The 22994-nt window shown below is 60.4% G+C and overlaps 1 protein-coding gene and 1 long non-coding RNA gene across 4 annotated transcripts in view; one reads left to right on the top strand and one right to left on the bottom strand.

Annotated features, from left to right (window-relative positions):
- The window catches only part of CASTOR2 (cytosolic arginine sensor for mTORC1 subunit 2), a 45655-nt gene extending 23222 nt beyond the window's left edge, over positions 1-22433 (bottom strand). The window contains exon 1 of one of the 3 annotated variants that reach the window (XM_081297919.1): positions 22062-22433. In XM_081297919.1, the coding sequence (XP_081154045.1) occupies positions 22062-22174 (113 nt within the window). In that variant the 5' untranslated portion in view covers positions 22175-22433. Of the gene's footprint in view, positions 1-935; positions 956-21805; positions 21832-22061 lie in introns of those variants that run through there. The other 2 variants (XM_081297920.1, XM_081297918.1) reach the window with 2 other exon arrangements.
- On the top strand, positions 10555-15242 carry LOC308651128. The gene is made up of 3 exons (XR_014022501.1): positions 10555-12364; positions 13722-14433; positions 14556-15242. It is a non-coding gene; the product is annotated as an uncharacterized lncRNA (long non-coding RNA).
- Positions 22434-22994: the final 561 nt, after the last annotated feature.

Here is a 22994-nt window from a genome sequence, read left to right as displayed (position 1 = left end):
CAGCTGAAAAACGCCCCTGAGGGTCCCTCTAGTCGCTGTCCCTGAGGGATCAAGATCACAGTCACCCTGGGTGGGAGATGACCACAGGGCCCTGGACACCGGCCGGTGATGGGCAGGCTGCCGAGTGGACCCTCCCTCCTCTCTGGCCCCGCAGCCACTGATCGTACCCCTAACACCTGCCCTTAGGTGAAGGACCAACAGGCCGTGCGAGGACCTCAGCTGGAACCACGGCCTGCCTGGTCCCCTGGGGAGCCTGGAGGGGCAGGCGGTGGCCCTGGGGTCTGGCAGAGGGCGGGGAGGGCTGGGCCACAGAACCAGGGCTGCTGCCAGCTGCAGGAGACAAGGCACCGGCCACCAGAGGGCAGGCCAGAGGGACAGGGTCAGGAGGACCCCAGGCGGACAAGGCCACAGCCCCCACCCAGGCCCACGGGGTCTGGGTCACTCTGTCCAGCCGGGGCTGGGCAGCGACGTGGGCGTTCACTGTGGCTCCACAGATGGACCTCCAGCCCCTAACTTGGCCCCCTGGACCAGCGTCCAGCCCCGACGTGGCTCTGGTGGAGGGCCTCAGTCCTGGTGCCAGCCCAGCCTGTGCCCATTCTCCAAGAGGGGCATGTCCCTCCCTCAGGGGAGCTGGTCCTGTCAACAGGACCACCAGGTGGCTGTGGCGGCCACCCCTGGTCTCCTCCCGACACTGGGAGCCCATCCACTGCCCAAGTCCTGTAACCAGAACACATAAGCTGGACACCTGGTCTAAAGCCTCCTGTGCCCAAGTCCCCAAAGTCCCCTGAGCGTGTCACTGCAAGGCCTCAGGGCCCAGTGGGGACATCGCCTGGAGGTGTTGTCCTGTTGCCTGGTGATCCAGGGCCCCGGCCACCCCGGCCACCCCAACCCCTCCGTCTATGGGGCAGGGTGTCCTTGGCAGCCCCATGGCTGACCCCATCCTCAGATGCCCCTGAAGAAATGACCTCCAGCCTGACAACGTCCTGGACACGACTCTGGCCACCCTCCCCTGTTCCTCTCCTGTCCCCAGCTGGCTGGCCCAGGCCCCCGGGCTCCCTAAGGAGCCGGCGAGGGCCGTCCTCAGATGTCCAAGGGCCATGTCTCCGCCCCGTCCTGGCCTCAGGAAGCCGGGTCCTCACAGGGCCTTCCTTCCTGTCTTGCCCTCGCCTCTCTGAGGCCACTGTCACCTCAGCTTCTCTCACAGGCTCAAGTTTCCTCCCCCCCCCGCCCCCCGTGGCCCTCTGCCGGCCCAGCACTGCCCTGGCTGCTCCACCAGCCAGACCTGGGGGCAGGACCCTGGCCGGCGGCTGGTCCTTGTTGCCATCGCTCTGCTTCCTGCAGGGACTCCTCCAGCGGTGGCCGCTCTCGAGGGCGCCCAGGCCTGCCTGGCCCCACGGCCTCCACTCTCCCTCCAGGTTCAGCCTCCCCCAGCCTCGCCTTCCTCACAGCCCTGCTCCGAGATGGGAACTGTTTCTCCCCATTCCCTAGACGAGGACACCGAGGCCCAGGGAGACTGAGTGACCAGACAGGTCCAGCTGCAGCGGGCCCCAGGGGTGGCCTGTCCCTGTCCCCAGAGGATTAAGTGGAGCCACATGCCCACTGCCACCCTAGAATCCCGTCCTGCCTCCCTGGGGTTGGATCAGGGCCCACAGCCAGGGCAGAGCCAAGGCCTGGGACTGCCCTGTGCAGGCCTGGAAGCTGAGTCACCTCCAAGAAGCACAGTGCCATCTGCAGGCGCGCTGGCCGCTGGGCGGCATCAGAAACCCGATCTGTTTACTCCGAGTTCCCGACTCTGCAGGGCAGGCCCTCGGCGGCCTCCCCTGGGCACCGGGGCCATGAGCCCCGGCCAGCCTGAGCCCCATCCAGCCCAAGCCCCGGCCAGCAACACCCCTTCACCAGGAGTGGAGCAGAGGGCAGCTGAAGGGGAGCTGGTTAGGCGAGGCCCACAGCTGAGACTTGGGGTTTATGGACCAGATAAAATCAGCAGGGCCAGGGAGAGGGCAGGGCTGGGAGGCCAGCCGTGCCATCTTCCAGACCCTGGAGGCTGGTGAGGCTGCACTCAGACCCCAGGAGGCCAGCGTCCCCTCCGTGAAGCGACCCTTCCCTCCCGGGGCAGCTGATTCTAGATGCTCTACCAATGAGGCCTCCTGTAAGGGGACACCTGGCTCATCTTCATTCTGTCTTTCGGGGCCCCCGATGCCCACCTGAACGTGGGTGTCGCAGCTGGGAGGGTGGCGGAGAGCTCGGCAGGGCCACTTCTGGGATGTCCCCTCACTCTGCTCCCCGCCTGGGTTGTTCCACCCTGTGCTCCTCAAACTTCACGTTTCAGGTGGACCCTGCCGTGGGCCGCCCTCTGTTCCATGGGAAGCCCTCTCAGTGCCACCCATACCTCCCCTCCTGATGGCCAGCGCCTGCTCAGTGAGTGGGATGCATAGAACCAGAGCCCGTTCTTCTGAGTTTACTGCCCCTGCCCCGATACTGGGTGCTTACATGGGTGGGGACCAAGGCTGCTTCACCACTGCAACCCCCACTCACAGCTCCAAGTGTCCAGAGGGCTGTGGCAACATCCCGCTGAGTCCGCCACGTGAGGAGGGCAGAATCGAAAAGCTTGTAAATCTTAGGTTGCACGACATTCTGAGTAGCATGATGCCATCTCACGCTGTCCCCCTGTATCCTACCCTGGATGTGAATCGTCCCATCCAGTGTATCCATGCTGTATATACAACCTGCCCGTTAGTCACCTGGCTAGTCTTAGTGGCAGTCTGTGTTATCACACTGTTGTCCTTGTTACAGTTCAAGTAACCCCTATGTTACTCACTAATGGTTTTGAAGAACTACAGGAGCGATTACTGTATTTGTTTACTTTTATTAGTGGTTATTGTCATCTGTTGCTAACTTATAAATAAAACTTTATCATATCTAAGAAAACTGTGTCCATTTAAACTGGTTCTCTCCATGGTTTCAAGCATCCAATGGGGGGCCTGGAACTCGTTCCCCATGGACGTGTGGGGGCTGTGGTGTGGAGGATTTGGCAGAATCAGGCAGGTGCCTTCACGGGCCCCTGGAGCCTGTGGGTTCCACTACCTCCAACTCAGCAAGCCTGGTGAGGTCTTGTTGGTGGTCAAGGCAGACCCGGGCGCGGGTGCGAGTCACCAAGGTGTGGCTGGGAGCCACATTAAGCCTGGGGAAAGGACTCAGGTAGAATCGCACACAGGCCAGGGTGGGGGAGGAGAGTCGGACCTCATTCTCTGGCAGGTCTCGTCTGTGTGCTGGCTCCCTGTGCTGAGCTCTGGACCACCCACCACATCAGCTGCCTGCCCCCTGGGAATGAAGATGAAGTCTGCAGGGTCACGGTCCCCGGGTCTTCCTATGGGCCTCAGCCAGACACGTCGAGCAGTCCCCTGCAGGTGGCCATGTGGCTTGGGCTCCAGGGTGGGCCTTGAGGGTCCCCAGAAGCCAAGGCTGAGGGGAGAGGGGCCTGGAGTTGACCCGAGCTGGACAAGGAAGGACTGCTCCATCACCACGCCATGCCCGGCGCTGACCCCAGGTGGTGCTCTTCGTCGCAGGTGAGAAACATTTCGAAGGTGCTGGCACCCAAGCCTGGGTCCTGGGTACCCGCGATCCCCTGCACTGACAGGGAGTCGTCTTCCCTACGTGACGCATCCTGCAAGTCCTGGTGTGACACTGCACTGTAGGGGACCAGAACCAACCCGGGTTCCACGTGGACTCCACACCTCTTACAGGGACTTCAGCCTCCCGGGATCTGGTATCCTGCGGGTCCTGGGACCAACTCCCCAGGGATACTAGGAAGGTCTATAATTTTTTTTTAAATCCAAAATTCATTTTTAAAAACTGGGCCATAACTTATTAGAATAAAGAGGACAGGGCCTGGGAGGACGACCTGAAGTCCTGGTGCAGAAACATGCCAACGTCAGCCCCGGCCTGGGAAGATGTGGGGCGCAGCCACCATTGCAGGGGGCCAGCCTCTAACCCCTCTCCCATCAACCGGAGGTGACCGCTGCTCTGCTGTCTCCAAAGATTCTCTTTTTAAAAATTTTTAAGCTTTGTCCTGATTGGTTGTACGTGACGGCAGAAGGCACTTGGCTACCACACGGGTGGAACAGGGTCTCTCCTTCTTCTGGTCGCACATGATATAGAATCCCACCGGTTGTGCAGTCACCAGCAGAGTGTGGAAGCCCTTCACTCCCCTCGGCCTGATCCAGAGCAGCTCTATTCTTTCCTAGTGCCCTCCACCATTGTGAATTAGCGTCCTCATATCTGGCCTTTGGTTTTTTAGTTACTTTCTTTAGCATAATATTCTCCAGCTCCATCCATTTACCAACAATTGCTAGCACTTCACTCTTCTTTAAGGCTGAGTAATATTCCAATGTGTGTGTGTGTGTGTGTGTGTGTGTAATATATCCATTCACCCACCTAGGTTGGCTCCACAATCCTTTGGGTATATACCGAGGAGAGGGATAGCTGGGTCAAATGGTGATTCCATTCCCAGATTTCCAAGGAATCTCCAAACTGCTTTTCATATTGGCTGCACCAATTTTCAGTCCCACCAGCAGTGTATGGTGTACCCTTTTCCCCACATCCTCGCCAACACTTGTTGTTGTTGGTCTTCATGATAGCTGCCATTCTGACTGCAGTGAGATGATAGAGTGGCTCTGATTGGCTTTTCTCTGATCGCTAGCGGTGATGAGCATTTTTTCATGTATTTGTTGACTGACTCTGTCCTGTGAAGGTCTTTTCCCACTCCAGGGCCACGGCGTCACACAGGTGAGCTCCTGTTTCTGGCCTCTCCTGCTCAGTGCGCCGTTTCCGAGTTGCTCCTTTCATTCCGTGCCACTTGCCGCTGTCCTCGATGCTGGACACACCCCTCCACACCGTCACCATAGGTGCACCTGTTTGTCCTTCCTTTGGTGGCCCGCAGTTTGGGACCATCATGAAGAAAACCACGGCGATGACCTTAAACCCCCCGGCTGTTTCCTTCGCCCCAAATTCCCGTAATTCCACCGGAGTAGCCCACGGTCACTGCAGAACTGTGTGCCGCCCGGGAAGCAGCCCTCGGGCTGGGCTGGGCCAACAAGCTGGGGAGAGAGCTGTGGTTCCAGAGTCCCCTCCAAGAGAGACGCTGACGTGGGGGACCATCACGAGGTGACAAGTCACTAGGGCTCTGTCCCTTGCACGGATTAATGCCTTTACCTCAGGGGGCTGTTCCTGACAAAAGGGGTGAGCGGCCCAGCTTCTCCTGCGGCAGACCAGAGCTGGCCACATTCTCAGGCAGCGCCCATGACTGCCCTCGGGCCTCCCAGCCTCCAGCCCTCAGGCTTCCCAGCCTTCAGCCCCAAGGCCTCCCAGCCTCCCAGCCTCCAGCCCTGAGCCCAAGAAACTCCCTCGGTGTGTACACTCCCCATCTGAGGCAGGAAGACAGAGGGCTGGGGGGGACGGACGGCCGCCCTGGGGCAGTGTCCAGGGAAGGGCTCAGAGGAGGGACTGGAAGCCCAGGTCTGAACCAAGAGGCCCCCAGAGCGGCACCTGGTAGAAGAGGGTCCCTGGGCCAAGGACGAGGACTCCTCTGCCATGGTGAGTCAGGGCGTCGGGCCCCGCGGACAAGGAGCGTGGGCTACACTGTGTCCTGTGATGTAGAGTGGAGAGTCTCCAAGGAACAAAACCATTCACAGTCATCCAGGGACAAGCGATTACTGTCCCGTCAAGGTAGCCACCAGGGACATTGTGACTCCAACAAATAGAGTCAGAGCAGGATTAACAACTGCCACGGATCACGAAGGCAAGTGCGTCACTGTGCACCTGAGCACGCTGGAGCGCGGGATGAGACCTGCGTGTGTGTGGCTGGTGCTGCTGGGGACTGAGCCCGGGGACTGAACCCAGGGCCTCGCGTGTACCCCGAGCTCCACCCAGCCCTGGGGGTGGGTCATATGTGCACGTTTACATATGCAAATATGTCTCATTACATTTATTCCCTGGTACCAGGGACTGGGGGGAGCACTGAGCCACAGAGCCACACCCTGCCCTTTTTATTGTCTTATTTTGAGACAAGGCCTGGCTACCTTGCGGAGGCTGGCCTTAAACCTGTCATCCTCCCGCCTCAGCCTCTGAGCGCTGGGATTTCAGGCCTGTGCCTTGGCACCCAGCCTGACCTGTACTTTGTAAGCAGCTTGCCCTGGCTGCGTGGAGGAGTTGCCCCTGGCCGCGGTGGACACGCTGTTCCGTCTCTGGGCAGTCTTCTCTGCTCCTGCCTGGGCCCATCTTCTTTCAGGCTGGGCACTGGTCAGGGCTCTCCAGGGCCAGAGCCCACAGGATGGATGATCAACAGAGCTGCTGACTGAGCTGAGAGGGTTTGTGAAGGGAACTGGCTCACGGGTTGGTGGCCCCGAGGGTTCCCATGGCGAGCTTCTGCAGGATGAGGACCCAGGGAAGCTGGGGGTGGAACTTCAGTCCAGGCTGAAGGCTGAGGACCTGGGGCCACTGGCGTGAGTCCTGAAGTCCAAGGACCAGGCAGCCTGGAGCTCCGTCACCAAGGGTGGAGAGCCCCACTCCAGGACAGGGGGGCTGTGGCTGCACCTGCTCTCTGTCCTCTGCTCCCTCCAGGCCTCGGCTGACTGGATGGGGGCTGGTCATGTTGAGATGGACATTCCTGCACAGTCTGCTGATGTGAATGTCCTGACACGCCCAAAAAACGGGGCTAGCCCGACACCCGCGATCCCCACCACGGGCTCCACCCACTGCCTCGCAGGACCAGCAACGGAGGCCTCCGTCTGGTCACGTCGGAGGGGCCCCTCCTGAAAGGACCTCAGGAGCACCGTGAGGAGCTGTCACCATCACTTTCTCGCAGTCCCAGTGTCTGCTAGAGTCGGGACGCGAATGTGTCCTTCCTGGAAGGACCCCAGTCCGGGAAGAACCTGGGGATGGTCAGAGCAGGGCGTAGCGCTCACTGCAGGGACAGACGGGATAAGGGACACTCCAGGCCCACGACACACTCTGTCCCCCAAACACCGGGAAGACTCTTCCCCTCCACCAAGGAACCCTGGGCCTCCAGTCCCTTCCCTCCCTGCCCTCTTGGGACACTGTAACAGGGACACGTTTTCCTGTACCCGAGAAGTCAGCCAGTACCAGCCTCAGCTGGGGGACACTGGGAGGGGAAGGGACTGCGGTGCCTGGGGAGCCCCCGTCCCAGCCAGGACAGCCACCGTGTGGGCCTGGACCGCAGGACCGTCCCGTGATGTTTCATAAAAGACGGAGGCCGGTTCTGTGGCCGCCCTCATGTTCAAATGCTGATGAGGTTTTGAACCCACTGGGTGGACCTGGGGACACGCGGCCTCCTGGTGCCCCGCTTTCCTTCCCTGGACCCCAGAGGGGCTCCGCTGGTTTTAGGAGCAACTTCCTGGGGGCAAAGCAGCTGTGTGACTGCTTAGGGGACAGCGTCAGCAGCACCAGGGGACCTAAGCCGCGGCCTGCAGAACCCCAGGGTCCTGTGTTGCCTGCTGGTGGGGGTCAGGAAGGGGCTGACCGGAAAGACTTCAGTGGCCCGCGTCCACCTGTCTGCACCACAGGTGGACGAGGCCAGCCGCCAGCTAGGACCTGCGGGGCTACTTCCGGAACCCTCCGGCAGGCAAGCCAGGAGCCTGGGCAGCAGCGCCCAGCAGTGTCCATGCCCGGGCAAGCCGCCCCCCAGGCCCTTCCTGGAAGCAGCTTCCCAGGAGCCTGGGAAGAGGGGGAGTGTCCCTGCCGCTCCCAGCAAGCCGGGGCTTGTCCTGCGCTCCAGGCCACTTCTGTGGCAGGACAGTGTCCAGCTCTGGGCTGGCTGGGGATGCAGGTGTGGTGATGAGAGGAGGCGGGATGGGAAGGCACCTGGAGGTGGGGCACTGGGTGGGGGTGGACAGCCAGCACGAGGGCCAGGGCTTCACATGGCATCCTGCTGGCAACTCCTGTGGGCACAGGCCACTTCACCACCCTGCGCCTGACGGCTCTGCCCAAAGGAGCCCAGGTGCACCCGTGGGCCCCTGTCCCACCCATCCCTGAGCCCGGACAGCTCAAGTGGACCTTCTGGAAGATCACGTGTGCACTCACACTGTCCAGTACGAGTGCTGGCCGCTGAGGCGGAGCCAGCGTGGCCAGGGAAGCGGGTCTGAAATCTTGATTAATTCAAATACGAACAGCGGCCCGCGACTCGAGGCTGCCAGGGTGGACAGTGCTAGAACTTTCCAACCCATGGTTCCAGCTTAGGCAGCCTCCGTCTGAGTCGAAGCCCAGATGTCCCTGCCCCCACCACTGTGGTGTCAAGAGTGCACAGGTGACAAGAGAAGCCGGGTCCCATCCCAAGCCATCACCAGCAGCTCCAGATCCCTTGCCATGGCCACAGGTCCCTCCTCACAGAACAAAGTCCCCACCACCAGACACCACCGTGGGTGGACACCACCGCCAGGCCCCGGGCCCCACGTGGACCAGGGCCCGGCCCAGGGTTTTGGAGAGTCCCTTCCTCTTTTGATCCTAATCCATGAAAGAAAAATGCTGGTTTTTATTTCGGGCTCAGTCCAGCCCGCAGTGGACAAGTACTGGGCATTTATTTAATTTTGAGGTACTGGTGCCGGGGAGGAAATCCAGGGCCTTGTGCACACCAGGCGAGGGCCTGCCCCTGAGCCAGTGTGGTGGCACCCGGCCCGAGCACGCGGTGTTGGTGATGGGGTAGGCGAGGCTCGCTCGCCCCCAGTGACCAAGGTCCTGTTACAGGCCTCAGGGCCAGGCCTCCTGCCACCGCTGGCCTGGTGCCTCCTCCTCTTCCTCAAGTCCCCAGGGCTGGGCCCCAGCTGCCCCTGCCTCCCAGGCCACAGTGGGCTCCTGGCAGCAGGGCTCTGCTTACTGGCCAGGGGGAGGTCACCCGCTGGCCTGGGGTGAAGCTATGGCTGAGAACCACCGTCCTGTGGTCCAGGACTCCTGGCCACGGTGGCCTCAGCTGCCTGGAGCAGGGGACTCACACCTAAAGTCAACACGGCCGCCTGCTGGCTGAGTCCGCGTCTCATGACCCAGTGTCCCCTCCAGCACCTCCCAGCTGGCTTACACCTGTCGTCCCCTCGAGCTGCCCGTGCAGCCTGGTGGAGCTCCAGCGGCTGAGGAGCCCTACCCGCAGGGAGGAGGCCCAGGAGGCCAGACAGCAAGTCTGTCTTATGAAGTGTCCCCTGCCCGTGGCCAGTACCCCGGGATTCACCCAGGGCCACCACGTTCCCCAGACAGGAAAGGCGAGAGGAAGGGAAACGCAGGGGCAGATGAAGTCACCAGCCTAGAACCACAGATGAGATTCTGCCAGCCCGGCCAAGCCGGTGTCACTGTCCCTTTCACAGATGAAGAAACCGAGGCCTGAGAGCCCAACTCTCTGCGAAGGGCCACAAGCTGCCCGGCAGGAAGGACGTACCTCGTGTGACTGGCCAGCGGAAGGGTCAGTGAATCTCCTGGCCCCTGCTGGGCAGGCGAGGGTGTCCTTCTCACCCCCAGGGGAGGTGGGGGACCTCAGGGTAAGGCACCCTTGGCAGCACTGGGTCAGAGCGGACAGGAGGCCGGGTGGAGTGGAGGCCACAGTACCCCTCAGCCCACTGTGACCTGAGCCGGGAGCCACGCAGTTACCAGTCCCCTCCTCTCACACCAATGTCCAGCCCCTAGTGGCCACAGGGGCTTCCCTGGTGCTGCACCTGTCCCTCCTCTGAACTGACACTGCCCTCCTGTCTGGCTTCAAGCCTGGCTCTACCTCCTTGGCCCTGGACACCGTCCCCGCGCCACCTAGACCTCCTCCTAGAAGCCTCTTCACCTCCTGCCACATCCTGAGGCCTGGGGAGCTGCCCTCCTCTCAGGCAGCAGGGTCCAGGCCCCACGGACACCAGCGCCCAGCACAGGGTGGGCATCCAGACAGGCCTGCACCAGGTGAAGGTCAGACAGAAAGACGGAGCTCCGCCCCGGGCAGCCGGCCTGCCCAGCCACCGACCACAGGCCCGGCCCAGCCTAGCCCAGGTGATGGACAGCCCGGTAGGCCAGGCCATGCCGGGGCCTGAACCCTGGGCACTCCCTGACCTGTCCCCACCCTCTGTGGGAGAGGGATCAAGGCTGATGTGGATGTGTGCAGCAGGCCTGGAGGGACTTGGGGACCTTTGTCCCAGCCAGGAGTCAGGGTCCCATCTCTTGGGAACAGTGCTCCTCCAGGTGGTGACCAAGGGGCTATGACGGCTAGCTCTTCTCGGGACACTTTAGGAGCATAGCTGGCCAGCTATGGTCTCTGTCCCCCTGTAGGACGAGAGGGGCACGGGGCTCCTCAGTCAGACTGCTCCTCCTCTTGCCAGGTGCACGGCCGGTCCCTCCCCTTGGGGCCCCAGCTCCCGTCTGTGCAGTGGGGAGGTGACGTGGCACCTCAGCTGAGAACCTGTCTGAAGCGCCTGGCACAGGCTGGCCTGTGGCCTGAGCAGGCTGAGCCACCCTCACAGCGAGGACCAGGGACGGCAGGGGGGTTCAGGGACACTGAGGCTCTGCTTCCGGGATGGCCTGCCATTCTCTGTCACCAGCACTTCAGCTCTCCCAGGACACCGTGGCTGAGCCCCAGGTCCTACTGGGGCTGGTGACCTGGGCTCCTGTTCCCACCTGGTTCCCCAGTATGGCCAACTCACCCTGCTGGCCTGAGGTCACGCTGCCTCACTCACCTCCTCGCAGGGCCTCGGACCGTGCCACTCCCCAGGCTCCAGGGTCTTGGAGGGGGGCAGCCGCCCTCCCGCCTGGGGCCAGTCATTTCTATGGGCTCGGGGCAAGGGCCCAGTCTGAGGGCCCCGAGGGCCCGCATCCCCTTCCAGCGCCCTCCTTGGTCCTCGGGACGTCCATTGTGGATGAGGGCTGGGTTGCCTGTCCCGCGAGCCAGCCCTGCGCAGGTGCCTAGAGGGGACAGTCCCCAAGCTTCAGGGCCACAGGTTTCCTTGTAAGTGGGCCCCTGTGCCTCTGGGAGCTGCATTAGGGGGTTCCCCCTCTGGGGAGGGGTTGTGGCGGGTGACACTGCCAGTGCGTAAGGGCACTGCAGGGGGAGAAGAGGCAGAAACAAGAAGGCCGGGGAGGCTAAGGGCGGAGGGCAGGGCCATGGGGTCCCACAGGAGTCTAGTCCCCAGACTGTGGGCCCTCAGCTGGGAAGGCTCCCAGGCCCCATGGGCTTCCAAGTTCCTGGTGGTCCTGGCTTAGCACATGGGCTGTGAGCCAGAGATGTGGGTTCAAATCCACACTCCTTGGGCACGTGGGACTCTGTGGAAAACAGGATGCTCAGTTCCTCAAAATTTAAACAGAATTACCACACGTGACCCAGCAGTGCCATGTGCATGTGTGCAAGAGAAAGACAAGGTGTGTCCACCCAAAAACCTGTACATGGCCATTCACAGCACAATAGCTCACAGGTGGAAACAATCTAAATGTCCACCAGTGGATAAGCAGGACGTGGTATATCCACGTAATGGAGTAGTATGTAACTATAAAAAGTACTGCCACATGCCACAACATGGACAAACTTTGAGGACACCCTGCGAAGGGAAAGAGGTCAGCCACGAAAGACCACATCTGATAAAGTTCCACCATGTGAAGTTTCCAGAATGGGCGAGCCCAGAGAGACAGGAAGTGGATGGGCGCTGCTGGGTTGGGGAGAGGAGACGGGGAATGGCTGCTCCCTGGGTATGTTCCTTTTTGGGTGGTGAGAATGTTCTGGAATTAGACATGGAGCTGGTTGTGCAGCACTGACTGCTGGGAGCCAGGAGTCAGACTTGAAAAGGCTGAGAGGCAGGGGACGCGGTGGCACCTCATAAAGCTGTTACAGGAACGTCTTTCCTCCTCTTACTGGGTTCTGGGATCTCGGACAAGTTGCCAAAGCATGTGGTGCCTCGGTTTCCCTGAGGTGACGCAGGGCGGGTCACCGTGCGGACTTGGCACGCCCAGGGTACCGGCCTCACCGGGCAACCCCTGGCTCCTTCTGCGGTGGCCACACAACCCTTTGGCTCTGCCCGCCTGCCAGGCTCCCTTTTCTGCTGTTCTCAAAATCGAGGCAAAGTGTGCGGAGCAGAGATACCCGCCATCGTGAGGACACCGCCATCGTGATCACCCTGAGGGACGTGAAGCCCTTCACACCGCTGGGCAGCTGTGGCTGCCATGTCTCTAGGGCTCTTCCGTCTTAGGAAACTGAAGCTCCACGCGGCTCTGCGACCCGGACACCGCCACCTGCTTCCGTTTCTGTGGATCCGACCGCTCTGAGGCCCCCACACCCGTGGAACCGGGCATCGTGTCCTTCGGTGCCTGGCACAGTGTCCTCAGGGATTGTCCCGACGTGGCCCAGGTCAGCAGGTCCTCTTCAAGGCTGGATGATCCTCGGGTGCATGGGGACCGCCTGCTGAGGATCCGCTCGTCGCCGAGGGATGGCGGGGAGTGTTGGCTCTGGCTGCTGTGCGTGTCCTGCCAGGGCGTGGGTGTGCCCGGGGCTCTCGAGGACGTCTCCTGGTTTGGGGTCACGTTCACGCGTGGAAGGAGCTGCTGGACCCCACGGCGGTCTACCCTCAGCTTCGTGGGGAGCTGTCATGCTGTTCTCGCGGAGGGTGGGCCAGTCACGCCCCCGGCCCTGCTCCCACCCGCTCCCCACCAGCACAGGCTATTGTGTCGGGCAGCAGTTGTCCTGACCCGGGAGGAGGCTCCCGCCTCTGTGTTGGCCGTTACCTTTCCCCTGCATCTTCATGGCCAGCCCCTGCTTGTCACCTGGGAAGTTCACAGACCACTGCAGGTGGCCCGGAGGTCCAGCAGTAACCAGGTGCTTCCCACCCCTGGTACCCGCTGCTGCAGTGACGTCAGGGCACTTGGCCACTCCCTGAGGTTCCCTGATCTGTCCACTATCTTAGGCAAGAAGACAACAAGCCCTGTAAACTCAGGAACTGTGACCTGGTTCCTTTTGGTATCCACTGGGGCCAGGCCAGTGCCCGGTCCTTGTGTCTCAGCAAACCTCAGATGAAGGGCGAGGCTGGCAGGGCCAGGACGTCCCCCTGAGCATGTCTAGACCCAGAGCTCTTGTGGGTCTCAAAGTGTCGACAGCTGCAAGTTGCAGCCCTTCCATGCGACAGCAGAAGCCAGGGCAGCCCCTCGACGGCGGGGGGAGGAAAATGCAGGAACCACTGTCCTCTGGGGCCACTGATACAGTGGCGAGGAGCCCGTGCACCTCAGCCCTGGGACGCACCCACAAAATGGCATTCAATAGCCGCACAGTGGGTACATCTGGATCCTAGCGCTCAGGAGGCCAAGGCAGGAGGACCCCAAGTCCAACGCCAGCCTCAGCAAAAGTGAGGCCCTTAGCAGCTCAGTGAGACCCTGTCTCTAAATAAAATTCAAAATAGGGCTGGGGGTGGGGCTCAGTGGTCGAGGGCCCCTGGGTTCATCCCTGGTACCACCCCCCCAAAAACTAGTGTTCAATGAACACCCATTTAAAAAATTAATTTCTGAGCTGGGGATGTGGCTCAAGCAGTAGCACGCTTGCCTGGGTTTGATCCTCAGCACCACATACCAACAAAGATGTTGTGTCTGCCGAAAACTGGAAAATAAATATTAAAAAGTTCTCTCTCTCTCTCTTAAAATAAAATTATCTCTCTAAAATAAAATAAAATAAAAAATTAATTTCTTATTTTTTAAAAAAATGATGGTAAAACGCACAGGCGCTAATCCCCTTGCTGTTGAGGCGTCCAGCGCTGTGGACCCAGAAGTCTGCACTGCCAAGGAACGTCACTACCGCTGTCTCCAGGCCCCTCCTGCCAGGCACTGCTGCAGGCCCACGCAGCTGGACGGTGGCCCCGAAGTCCCATCTCTGCACTTGGACTCCTCGGGCCCTCGTGGTAGGTGTGGTAGGTGCAGGCGTGTCCTGGCCCTCGTGGGTCAGGTGGGCTTCACTTCACATGGTGCCTCCTCCTCACCCTGTGCCAGAACAGACTCCCTCGGTGCCCAAGTCGTGGTACACGGACACGTTGCTGGACACGAGGGCCATTCTGTCTCTTGGTCCCCGTGACTAAAGTAATGCTAATAACGTGGCTGCAGAACAGGACCCGCGGGGCCAGTGAGCCCAGGGCTCAGGCCTGCCCAGTGTCAGCTGGAGGACGAGCGTGACTGCTGAGGCCCGTGTCTCCTCCAACACAAACTGAGTGGCCACAGAGATGGGTGGGCAGTTTCTGTGGGCCTCGGCGGCCCATCTTCTGTGCCAAGGTGTGGTGCTGGGCCACCGCAGAAGGTTGGCCTGGGGACATCAAGAAGCTGACTGCTCTGGTGCTAAAGAAACCAGCGGAAGAGACCTCGCAGCCTTTACGGTGACCGCTCTCGACCCCTGGGAGATGATACCATGGAACACCAGTCCTGGGGCCTGGACAGGAACCTGGGGTGAGGATGGAATGGGACTAGCTGTCCCAGCCTACATTCTGAGCATTGTGGTCCCCGCCCCAGGATGGCTTCCCTGGAGTAAGTGACTCTCTCTTTTTTTTTTTTAAATATTTATTTTTTAGTTCTTGGAGGATACAACATCTTCATTTTTTATTTTTATGTGGTGCTGAGGATCGAACCCAGTGCCCTGTGCATGCCAGGTGAGCACGCTACCGCTTGAGCCACATCCCCAGCCCCAGAGTAGGTGACTCTTTAAGTGTCAGGACTCCAGGGGACCAGGGGGATGGATGGTGGGGCCAGGACACGTTCTGGCTTGCCCTGTTGTCCGTCCGGGGCAGTTATTGTTATTGTCTGCTGCTCTTGAAATGGCCCCATTTGAAAGAGGAATGACACAGTCACTTCCTGAGTTATCTACTGCGACATAATAAACTGTCCTGAATCTCAGTGCTGGAAACAACAGGTTTTTTAATCTCTCAATTCCTAGGTGTTAGGAGTTTGGGCGTGACTCAGTGGGGCAGTTCTGGTCTAGGATCCCTATGGAGGTTACAGTCAAGGCCGATGGGGCTGCGTGATCCACTGAGGGCCTGCCTGGGCCTCTCCACAGGGCTGCTTGAGCATCCTCACAGCATGGTGGCTGCTTCCCACAGGACAAGGGACAGAGAGAGAGAGAGCACCAGGCGGAGCCACCGGGGACTGTGGGTATCACTCTGCCACCTTCTCCTGTTATAAGAGTCACTGAGGCAGACATTTAAGGTGGGAGGGGAAAAGGAGGGGTCTAGCTTTAAAGGGAACATTGGCAGAATTTGGGGTATTTTTTTTTTTAATATTTATTTTTTAGTTCTCGGCGGACACAACATCTTTGTTTTTATGTGGTGCTGAGGATCGAACCCGGGCCGCACGCATGCCAAGCGAGCGCGCTACTGCTTGAGCCACATCCCCAGCCCCGAATTTGGGGTATTTTAAAACTCCCACGGTTGTCCTAAAATGAGGCATGTTCTGGGGGAGGGGCAGGATAAGGCCAGAGAGGACAGAAGACATCACGTCAAGAACATTCACATGCCACGCAGGGCTGCAACCCAGGAGCAGGAGTGGCCTGAGGATGGGAGCAAGGCAGCGATGCGGCCAGGGAGCTGGACAGAGGACAGAAGCCCGGTCCCGCACCACCTCCATGTGGGCCGCCCTGCCCTGCCGGGCCCTGCCCTCAGAGTGCCTCCCCTGGGTGTCTGCTCCCCTCCCCTGATGGGATCACACGTCTTCTCTGCCCCCTGGACAGGAACTCATTCCGCACATAGCAAGCAGCCACCTGCCGGTCTCTTCCTGAACGAACATTCCATCTGCACCAACCCTGGGCTGGCCACCTGTCCTCCACAGGTCCCTTCTTTCCAGCGTCCAGACCTTTGCTCACGATGCTCTTCCCATTACAAGGATCTGGTGGGCTGACCAGACAGCCACCCCATGTGGGACCAGCCTCATGCTCTCCCATCTGCACCCCTGCCTGGGCCCTCCCAGCCCACCCCTCCAACCCCCTGCAGGCCTGTCTCCCTTCACCCCAGCACCCTGATGTCTTCCCATCCCAACGCGAGCTCGGCTCAGTTGGCACCACCTCCTCTAGGAAGCCTTTCCTGCTGGCAGCGCTGAGGTCCCAGAGCATTTTGTGGTGCCCCTCTGCTTAAAAATGAGCCTGTCCTCCCAGGGAAGGGGCAGAATGTCTACCTCCTAGAATCAGAACGTGGCATCAGCTCTGCCCCCCAGACTGGCGCCAGCCAGCTGAGCCGGGACGTTTCTCTCTGGGCCATCTCTAACTGGAGCACACAGCAGCAGGTGCCACCCCACGCGGTCGATGGGCTGCACCTCATGAAGTCCCGGGGCACGGTCACCATCCCTGTGCCATAGGTAGCTGAACAAACAGAGAGGATGGGTAACTTGCTCAAGGTCCAGTGCCGGCATGTGGCAGCGCTGGTTCCCCGGAAGTCTCCCTGGAGCCCAAATCCCTGTCAGCTCGTCTTTCCCTCAACAGCCATCAAACGGTGGCTGGTGGCCTTGGCCTGTGCACCTGAGGAAGCAAGGAGCATCTGGGCAAACTCTCCGCAGCTTTCAGCTTCTCTCCCACAAAGGCCTGTTAGTAGCCAGCGCTCACTCTGGCTTGAGGGCACAATGGGGCGCAGGAGCCACAGGGGGCACAGGCTCAGGCCGCAACAGACAGGAGCCCATGCAAGGGGCTCGGAGGGCACAGCTCCCTGCACAGCCGCCCACCTGCCTTTCCTGTCAATCAAGTGTGACACACTTTCTAGGATGGGACTGGAGATGACAGCCTCCCCAGCCGCATTGCCGTGGCTTCTCCACAACGCTCCGTCAAGAGGCTCCTGGACGGGAGTCCAGTCCACTCTGCTTGGATGCTGGGCTGAATGGTCTTGGGGCAGGTCCTGAGCCAGGCTTCCTTCCAGGGTTCAAGTCCCAGTCCTGCCACATCTGGGTGCCCTTGGGCCCTTGACTCTCTCGGTTTCCTCATCTGTAAAGTGGGGCCCCCACTCTGTGGGCTGCTGTAAAGATTAAAGGAGCAACAGAGTAGCGCCCAGCTGAACTAAGTGCCTGTCATTGCTGTGTCTTGTCACCTGTCTCCACACCTGCCTCACGGGGTGCAGAGAGCACCTCCAACTCCAGAGAGCCTTACTCCACATGAAGACGGAGTGGGCCTGGCATCCAGGCTGAACACCTCCAGTCCCTCCAGCGGGTCCCCAGGCTCTGAGGCCCTCCCTGTGGTGGCTGGACTTGCAGGCCTGGGTGAGGCTGGGGTCCAGGAAGCGAGGCAGAGGGGCGGCACTGTGGGCCCACCTTGGTCAGGAGCTCGCATGCCGTCTGAATGTGGAGGCTTCTCTGTGCCAGCACTCGGGCTCGGCCTCAATGGGACGGGGTCTCTGTCACGGGGGTACACACAGCCCGCCTCAGCCACAGCCACAGAGGTTCCCAGGGGCAGCCCCCCCTTCAGCAGGGAACCCTGATTGGGCCACGATGGTCTCGTTCCCTGTGTCAGTGATTGGCTGAGGCGAGTTCACATGACCTGGTTCCAATCAATGAGCAAGGAAGCCTGGGCAGGACAGGGCCCCTGGAGAGGTTTTCTCAGGGGCAGCAGCTCTTGCCCTGGTGGGGCTTCCTCCCGATGGTCCCTGACGCCACAGGCTGCTCCAGTTGTGACCCCAGAGCTCGGCTGCCATGTCAAGGTTGGCCAAGTGGAGAGGTGGGAAGATCCAAGCCACGGCCCCCAGGACAGCCTGGCTCTCGGTGTCTCATCTGTCACTCGAGGTTCCAACTTCTTTTTAGGTCAGTCCAGCCAGGGCCTGCTGCAGTCCAGGGCCTCCCACTGAGGTTCCGAGACTGCCTTTCATCTTCCAGAGATGGAGCCGGGTCCACGGTGTGCAGGGGACCTCCTAGAGGAAGGGGCTACCCGGGACCTGAAGGACGAGCAGGCAGGCCGAGGGGGTGCGTGAGGAGCACAGTTCCCGGCAGAGGAGGCAGATGGGATGGAGGCCTGAAGGCTGCAGAGGTTGGACTCTGCGGATCCATGGCTCTGAGCACAATCATGGGGCTGGAGAGCCCAGCAGGGAGGGCCACAGAGGGCCACTGAGGGCGAGGGGGCCATCTGGGGACGGCTCTGCTTTCCCTCCCCTGGTCTCCGCCCCTAACTTCAGGCCAAGAGTGAGTGCACCCAGCGACCATGACCGTGGGCCAGCTGTCCAGAGTGGGGCAGGGCGGGGAGTGCTCCCGAGGTGACCTGCCTCAAGGGGGCTTCCAGCCCTGGGCACTCATAAGAGACTCCGGCAAATACTTGGCTGAGACCAGGGTCCCTCGGTGTGGGCTGGAACCCCCCAGGCACTCACTAAGTGCCCACAAAGCCCTGTGCCTGAGCAGTGGAGGAGGGCCGGGTTCAAATCCCACCTCTGCTTCTCCCTAGCCCTGAGACCTTGAGCAGTGGTTCTCCTCCCGACCTAGTGTCCTCACCTCCCTGAACGGCACAGCAAAGTGGGTAGCCCCCATCATCGCCCACCACGGAGGGGGAGTGGACAAGGAGGCACTTTCCTGGGATTCAGGGTCATCATCTCAGGGGGAGGATAAGACAACCAGGCAACACACGCCCAGGGCTGGAGCTGGGGAGCGAGGCAGGGGCAAGAGACGTCCTGCGTCTACCTGCAGGTGACGAGAGACCAGCCCTGTGGGCGCCGGGGCTAGGAAACAGAGGAGGGTCAGCTCCTCAAGTCTGCGCTCCTTAATCTTTCAAAACTGTGCACTGCAAACAGAGGGACTGGCCATCACTGCCTGGGTGCCACCTGCAACTTTCAATTATGAAAACTTTGCGCTTGAGCCACCTGGATGCAGGTTGAGTCCCGGGCTCTATGGCTTGTTATGTGACCTTGGGTGAGTTATGTAACTTTGAGCCCCAGGTCCCTTCTTTGAAAAGCAGGTATCACACCTCTTTCACCGACTGTCCTGCCCTGGGCACGCTGGACCAAACCCTTTGGCTAATCTCAATGAAAGCCCTTCGGTCCAGATTCAGGCTCAGCTGTCTCCAGGAAGCCTCCCAGGCTCCTCCCAACCCTGCTAGGCCCGGCCCCCAACCCCACTCTACTGCAGAGCCTAGTTCTTTCTTTGAACCAGGCTCTGGGTCTTGCAGAGGCAGGGGCAGGGGCAGGATAGCTCAGCATCTCAAGGACCCAGCTGTACCCCAGCACAAATAGGGGTCCCCCATGCCGTTTTCCTCCCCATTGGGCAGACTCCAGAGGGCGGAGGGCTCAGGAAGGTGACAGTGTGCTAGATCTTAAGGGTTGAAACAGGAAGAGAAGAAAGATGTTCAGGTGTGAAGCATGGAAGTGTGAAGGGAAAGGAGGTGAATTGTGGGTCACTGGAGTATTTGCTGGGGGGTGGCTAAAGTCAAGGATTGAAGATCCAGATTCCCAAAGGCCTTGAGTGCCACGCTGAGGGTTTGATCCTATAGAGAATGACTGAAAATTTTTCTTTTCTTTTTCTTTTTTGCAGTACTGGGGATCAAAGCCATGGGTGATTACCACTGAGACACATCCCAGCACTTGTCTTTTTTTTTTTTTTATTCTCAGACAGGGTCTTGCTAAGTTGCTGAGGCTGGCCTCGAATTTGCTATCCTCCTGCTTGGGTCTCCAGTAGCGGGATTACAGGTGTGTGCCATGGCACCTAGCTTGAAAATTTTTATTTTATTTTATTTTTTTAGAGAGAGAGTGAGAGAGGGGAGAGAGAGAGAGAGAGAGAGAGAGAGAGAGAGAGAGAATTTTTAATTTTTATTTTTTAGTTCTCGGCAGACACAACATCTTTGTTTGTATGTGGTGCTGAGGATCGAACCCGGGTTGCACGCACGCCAGGCGAGTGCGCTACCGCTTGAGCCACATCCCCAGCCCCTTGAAAAATTTTAAACATGCAGCTCAGAGATCTCAGTGGATGCTGTACTAATTCGGGCTAAAAAGGTTTTGAGGAGTGGGGTGGTGACAGGGTTCTGGGCCACTGTGTGGGGACAGGCACTGTGGGAAGACTCACAGGGAACAAAAGTACTACCTGGGTGGCTGATCACTGGAAACAGTTCAATTAATAGGTCCACACCCCAGCACCCCTTTTACACTCACTAAGAAGCCATTTAAAGAGCCCTCCAGAGCAGCTCTGTGGAAACTAGTGGACCCAGAGAGACAAAGCGAGAGCCAAAGAAAGAGAAAGACCTGGCCTCGGCCACTCGGGCAGTGAGGACTGGCCACAAGCTGAAGCCACGCCTGGGTTCAGAGTGCGAGCGTTGGCAGGTCCTCAGTCATTTGACAAGTGTGCTCAGCACCTTCTAGAGCCAGACCTGAAGATGACCTTTGACCTCTGAGTCATCTAGAGACCAGACCCTTCACCTGGGCCTCCTCTGCCTGCCTGCCTCTGGAAGGAGAGGGAGAAGGGGGACCCATGGAGGGAAGGTCTCCTTGTGGTCAGACAGGTCAGTGAGGCTCACCCTGGGCAAGGCCTATTTTTGAGTCCTCCAAACTGGACCCCATGTGGGGGAGTGATGGACTGGGCCAGTCCCTCCACAAAGGGAAAGGGACAGGAGGGAGCCCACCTTTTGTTGCTCCCAAGTGCCCTTCCTCCCAGCACCCAGGCCTGGATACCATCCCCCCCCTTAGAATGGTGGCCAGGAAATCAGCCAGGAGGATACTGGGGTGCGGGGGGGGGGGGGCATGGGGTTTGGGGAAGGAGTTGAAAAAACAAAGATTTCTTGGACCTTCAAGACTGGCCAGGAGTGGGGGACACAGGGCAGGTAGATGCGGGATCCAAACAGCCAAAGGGGGCTTTGTGTGCTGGGGGGGGGTGTGTGGAGTCTGAGCTACAGGCTTTTGTTTTCAAATGACCTGTTTAATGATTACCTTTTGCAATCAAAGAAGCCAGCGCTCTCCACAGGCAAAGGGCTCCCAAACCTCAGACCCCACCACCAAGGAGGCAGCCCAGTAGAAAGTAAACAGGGCCCCGGGCAGATCTGGCTCTGTCTTCCAAACAATGGCCGGCCTGGGCTCCGGGCTCAGTCACATCAAAGTGAGATTTTCAAGCAAGAACTTTAACAGGCAAATAACAGGCTTGGAATGAATTATTTCCCTGTGTCCCCTGAGCTCAGTGCCAAAGGGGACAGCCGGGGGAGGGGGGTGCAGGGGGGGGGAGCTGTCATTTTAACTTAACCTTGACCTGTAACGTATTCATTCATTTTGCAGAGAGGGAGAACCATCTCTGCCCCCAAACCCCTCCCCTGCCCAAACAACAAACAAACAAACAAAACAGCAACAACTTCATTATCCCTTTTAACTGTCACAATGGTAGGCAAACAAGGGACTTAAGTTACAGCAGCTAGCTGGCACTCCACAGGGCTCAGACTCCTAGGGGGAAAAAAAAACCCAAAAAACAAAAAACAACAGAAAAACAAAAACCCTGATCCGAAGCCCTGTGGGGGCTCACCAAGCCAACCCTTGGCCAGCCCTGGAGAATCAGTCTTCCCATTTCCTCCTTATACCTCCCAGGCCTTCAACTGTCTTCCCCCTGCAGCCTCCAAGCCCAGCCTCGAGGCTGATCCATAAACACGCCAGCTCCTCCCCTTTCACGGCTCGACCCCCCACTTCCCTGGACCCCAAGGAGAAAGGATCGCCGCGACCCTCGCTGGCAGCCCCTCCCCGGCCCTGCCCCCCGGCGCGCGACCCTTGCGGACACCTGGGGACGAGCGTCCACTAAGGATTTCTTGGTTTTCTGTCCCGGTGGCCGCGCTCGGCGCACGCCTCCCCGGCCGCGGCGACAGGGGCCGGGCCCGGGCCGAGCCGGTCCCCCGGCCGCGTCCCCACACCTGTTTTCCATTCATTCGTTCGTGCGCTCGCTCATTCATTCCGCCCGGTTCCTGCGTCCCTGGGCCCGGGTCTCGGAGAGGGGGCCGCGGCCGGGGACGACAGCGACGGGGACCCGCGGGGACCCGCGGGGCCAGCGGGCGGGCGCCGGCGGGGGGGCGCTCGGGGCCGAAGTTGTTTTGCAGCGCGGCGGCGAGGACAGCGCCGGGAGCGCCCCTTTGTCTGTCCCCGGCCGGCGCCGCGTCCCCGCGCGCTCACCTGGTCTTGGAGGACAGGAAGGCAAGTTTGATGAGGCCGTAGGTGAAGAGCGGGATACTCTCCTTGGCGACGCTGGCAACTTGCAGCCGGTGCTCCAGGATGTGGAGTTCCATCGTCCGCCCGCGCTCCGCGGCGGCTCATCGGCGGGGGGCGAGCCGCGGCCCCCGCCCCCTCCGCGCCCAGCCGGCACCGAGCCGCCGCGGGCAGCCGGCCCGGGGACCGCGAGCTCGGCGCCGGGCCCGGCCGCGTCCCGGGCAGGGAGGCCGCCAAGTTGCGAGGAGCCGCGAGTGGTGGCGGCGGCGGGCGAAGGAGGCAGCGCCGGCGGAGCGGCCGAGCGGCGGAGCGGCGGGGCAGCGGCGCGCGGCGCCTGGCGCAGGCAGCAGCTGGTGCTCGCTGTAACAAACAACTTGCCACTCAAACGCCGGTCCGCTGCGCATGCGCCGCCGCGCGCGGCCTGCCGGGACTTGTAGTCCTCGCTCCGCGGCTGCGGCTGTCTGGGGCGGGGCGGCTGCGCCACCAGTGCACGGGAAATGCAGCAGCGCGGGGTCCCCTAGGGCCGCAGCGGAGGCCGAGGGGAGCCACCCGGCTTTTGGAGCCCGCCCGAGCCTGGGTGCACGCTCTGTCACTCACTCGGGCTCCGGGCTAAAGCGCTTTGGGGTACCCAGCGAGTGTCCCCCAAACAACTCCAGCGCCTAGTGGAGGCCCGAGTGTGGGAGGCGAGAGGTTTAGAGAAATCGGTAATTACAGTGCAGGGAAGTCCAACGGAAGGAGGGTGTGGAGCACAGAGAGGTGGTCGTGGGGTCTCAGAGGGCAGCCCCGGCAGAGGACAGCCAGGCTGGGTTTTGAAGGGTGAATGGGAGCGCGCAGGAAGCGGGTGGGGGCGCGCGGGTGGAGGGCAGCGGCCTTGCAGGCAGAAGGAACAGCGTGTCCAAA

This window comes from Spermophilus citellus (genome assembly GCF_964194105.1).
Source record: "Spermophilus citellus genome assembly, chromosome: 6".
Classification (NCBI taxonomy): domain Eukaryota; kingdom Metazoa; phylum Chordata; class Mammalia; order Rodentia; family Sciuridae; genus Spermophilus; species Spermophilus citellus.
Note: the sequence above shows the minus strand (reverse complement) of the source record. Positions and strands in the feature narration are given on the sequence as shown.